The 3051-nt window shown below is 33.1% G+C and overlaps 1 protein-coding gene across 1 annotated transcript; it reads right to left on the reverse strand.

The window, feature by feature from the left end:
• Positions 1–1953: 1953 nt before the first annotated feature.
• Positions 1954–2718, reverse strand: LOC119665657. The gene has a single exon (XM_038074884.1). The coding sequence runs from the start codon at positions 2716–2718 to the stop codon at positions 1954–1956; it is 765 nt and encodes a 254-aa protein (XP_037930812.1).
• Positions 2719–3051: the final 333 nt, after the last annotated feature.

Below are 3051 nucleotides of genomic sequence, written 5' to 3' on the forward strand. Positions count from 1 at the left end.
ATATATATAAATTTAAATTTATTTATTAATTGTTTTTGCCATTGAGATTTGGCATAGTTCACTTAGTTTTTAGTTGTATTCACATAATATGAAAATTTTAATATGAAAATTTTATTATTTTTTTTTTTTTTGTTTATACGATTTTTAAAATTCACTTTATATTCATTTAAATATATATAAATTTAAATTTATTTATTAATGCTTAGTTTTCACTTAGTTTTTCTTAATTGTTTTTTTTATTAATGGTCCTTGCCAACGAGATTTGGCAGGATCGCCATGTAAAGAAATAGTTATACAAAAGAAAGACGCGTCGTTTTGAGTGTCCAAAATAAGACTGATTTTTATTAATTTTTATTCTTAAGTCTAACATTGTTTCTTAATACTAATTTCCAATAGAATCTTATGTATTGATTCTATTGGTTATTACTTATCATACTTGCGTCTAATTGGTTAACCCAAATTAGACGTATATACTATTCTTACAAACATAACTTATCAATAAATGGTGTACTATTAACAAATGCAATTGTTCCACATATGGTTTCACTTGAAACCGTTTATTCTATTGACACAGTTTTGACTTATGCATATTGCACATATGGTGCAATGTGCGGCTCAGTTATTTGTCATCAAAGTAATGACAAAATAAAGGCTCATATTACTTGACAATAGTTTGTCATAAATTTTATCAAAATAGAACTGTGTCAATGTTTACTCTAAAATAAGTGGAACAATTGAATGTTTTGTGATATGTGTGGTCTCATACCCATATCACATTACACTGCTGTATATAATTAAAAAAAAACTATTATATCCATGAGTTATGATTGTTTTATTAATAAACATTTTTTTGACCTTATAATCTCAATATCTTAATAGTATAGTATAGTATCATCTTAATAGTATATTATAGTAATAAGTTCTTGTCTAATGACTATGCACATTCATATGTATTTGTATATGTAAATAGGTCTTTTGTCCGCGTTAGCGAAACCTAATCGGTTAATATATGCACCGCTGTTTTTCATGATTTGTGTGCCCTACAAACAAATTTTACGAATAAATTATTCCTCGGACTTATTAAAGCGGTTTCCACGTATATGTGGCGGCCATATAACATTCTTGTACATGAACGAACGTCCAAATGAATAAAACGAACGTTGCAGTTAGAAGGAGAAAAAGTATGTACGGAATAGGCGACAAGTGAACATATTAATTTTAGTGTAACTTAGTAAATGTTGTAATAAATGTTTTAAGTTTTTAAAAACACACACAAGCGTTTCATTTAACACACCTTTACACATATAAATATTCTCTAAAGCTTAAAAGTATAAGTAGGTAGTAGTAAACTCAAATATTTTTGTTCTCACGTTAGGTTAAGTTAGTGTTACACAGAATCACATTAGTCCTCCTCAAAAATTTTCTCTCATCGCACAATTAAAAATGATTTTAAGTCGGCGTTATTTACTGACCTCCTCTAGTTCACTATCTTCACAACAGTCCTGATCTTTTTTTTGCATTTACTACTCTGCCACCATTACCAGTCATTGCCTTCGATGTACCTCGCTCCAACTAGTCTATACAAGGTCCTCGATTTCTGTCCTTTGTTTTTGATGGTATGTCTGACTATCAAGTATTAACCCCCACTCTTCGTGAGTACGTGTTAGCTGTTAACTGTATTGATTAAGAATACATTTTATTTAATTTTCAATTTAATATTAAATGATTAAGAATACATTTTATTTAATTTTCAAGTTTTACAATTGTAATAAATAAAAGAACCCTTATGCACACACCGAACTACTACGAATAACAGCCAAGCAAAAAGTGTCTCTAGAAAAGGGTGGTGTTTCTATGCATTTCGCTTTTTTTGAACAAATGTTCAAAAAGGTGCAATCCCAATGTACTGTGTATTTGGTTCACGAACATCCCGGGCGACCCTGAAACAGCGTTTCAGAATTTAGGTAAAACAACAACCTTCGTAATGGGTCGCGTTATCTTCCCATGGACAGTGTGAAGTTTTACGACTCGAACGAGCCCATCTGAACCAGGATGTATTTCAGTTACCTTAGCCATGAGCCACTTTGCTGGTGGTATGTTCGATTCCTTAATGATCACTATGTTGCCCACAGCTATATTGGGTTGCCGTCGAAACCATTTTGGACGGTTTTTTAGAGATGTTAAGTATTCCTGATGCCATGTACGCCATCCCTGAAGCATATTTTGTATGTGCTGCCAGTAGTCTAATTTGTTGACGTTTACATGACTTAGATCGCTTTCTGGAACCAACGTATACGGGCGACCAATCAAAAAATGAGAAGGAGAAAGATAATTAGTATCCGAGTCTGATGTAGCGCCTAAAGGGCGAGAATTCACAACTGCTTCAATCTGTGTCAGCAAAGTATTTATCACCTCAAACGTAAGCATTCCATTGCCTATTACGCGCCTTAAATGTAACTTGAATGATCGCACTGGCGATTCCCAGACTCCACCCCAATGTGGTGCGTGTGGTGGGATCGAATTCTGGAACTCTATCGAATTCTGTCTTCTGCGGAAATGATTTCGTTCCGACATAATAGCTGCATGCATCTCGTTTAACACACGAGAAGCACCAAGAAAGTTCCTTTCATTATCGCTAAAGATTGAAGAACACTTTCTACGACGGAACATTAAACGGCGAAGTGCTGCTAGAAAACAATTAGTATGTGGCGGTTGCATATTCACTATTTAATATTGAAAATAATATGAGTTGGTCATTCAAACATGAACAAATAAAATATTGAAAATGAGATGAGTTGGCCAGGCAGAAAATTTGTAAAAAGCTAAGAATATTTTTATTTAGGAAAAATGATTGTCATTCGATTGCCATTCGTACACGTATAATTATTTTACTCGAAATCGAATTATTTTAATTAAACAAATAAACAATTGAATTAAGTAGGGCAGAGCCTGCAATTGGTGACCCCGACGTGATAAAAAATGATCCAAGTCGAAACAAGCAACAATAGCGCACCGGATAGAAACAACACGCCTGCAGATAGTAACGTACGA

Source organism: Teleopsis dalmanni, chromosome 1, assembly GCF_002237135.1.
Source record: "Teleopsis dalmanni isolate 2A chromosome 1, ASM223713v2, whole genome shotgun sequence".
Lineage (NCBI taxonomy): Eukaryota > Metazoa > Arthropoda > Insecta > Diptera > Diopsidae > Teleopsis > Teleopsis dalmanni.

Bases quoted from the DNA above. Each gene is read 5' to 3' on its own strand.
- LOC119665657 (XM_038074884.1), bottom strand. From the start codon at position 2,718: ATGCAACCGCCACATACTAATTGTTTTCTAGCAGCACTTCGCCGTTTA.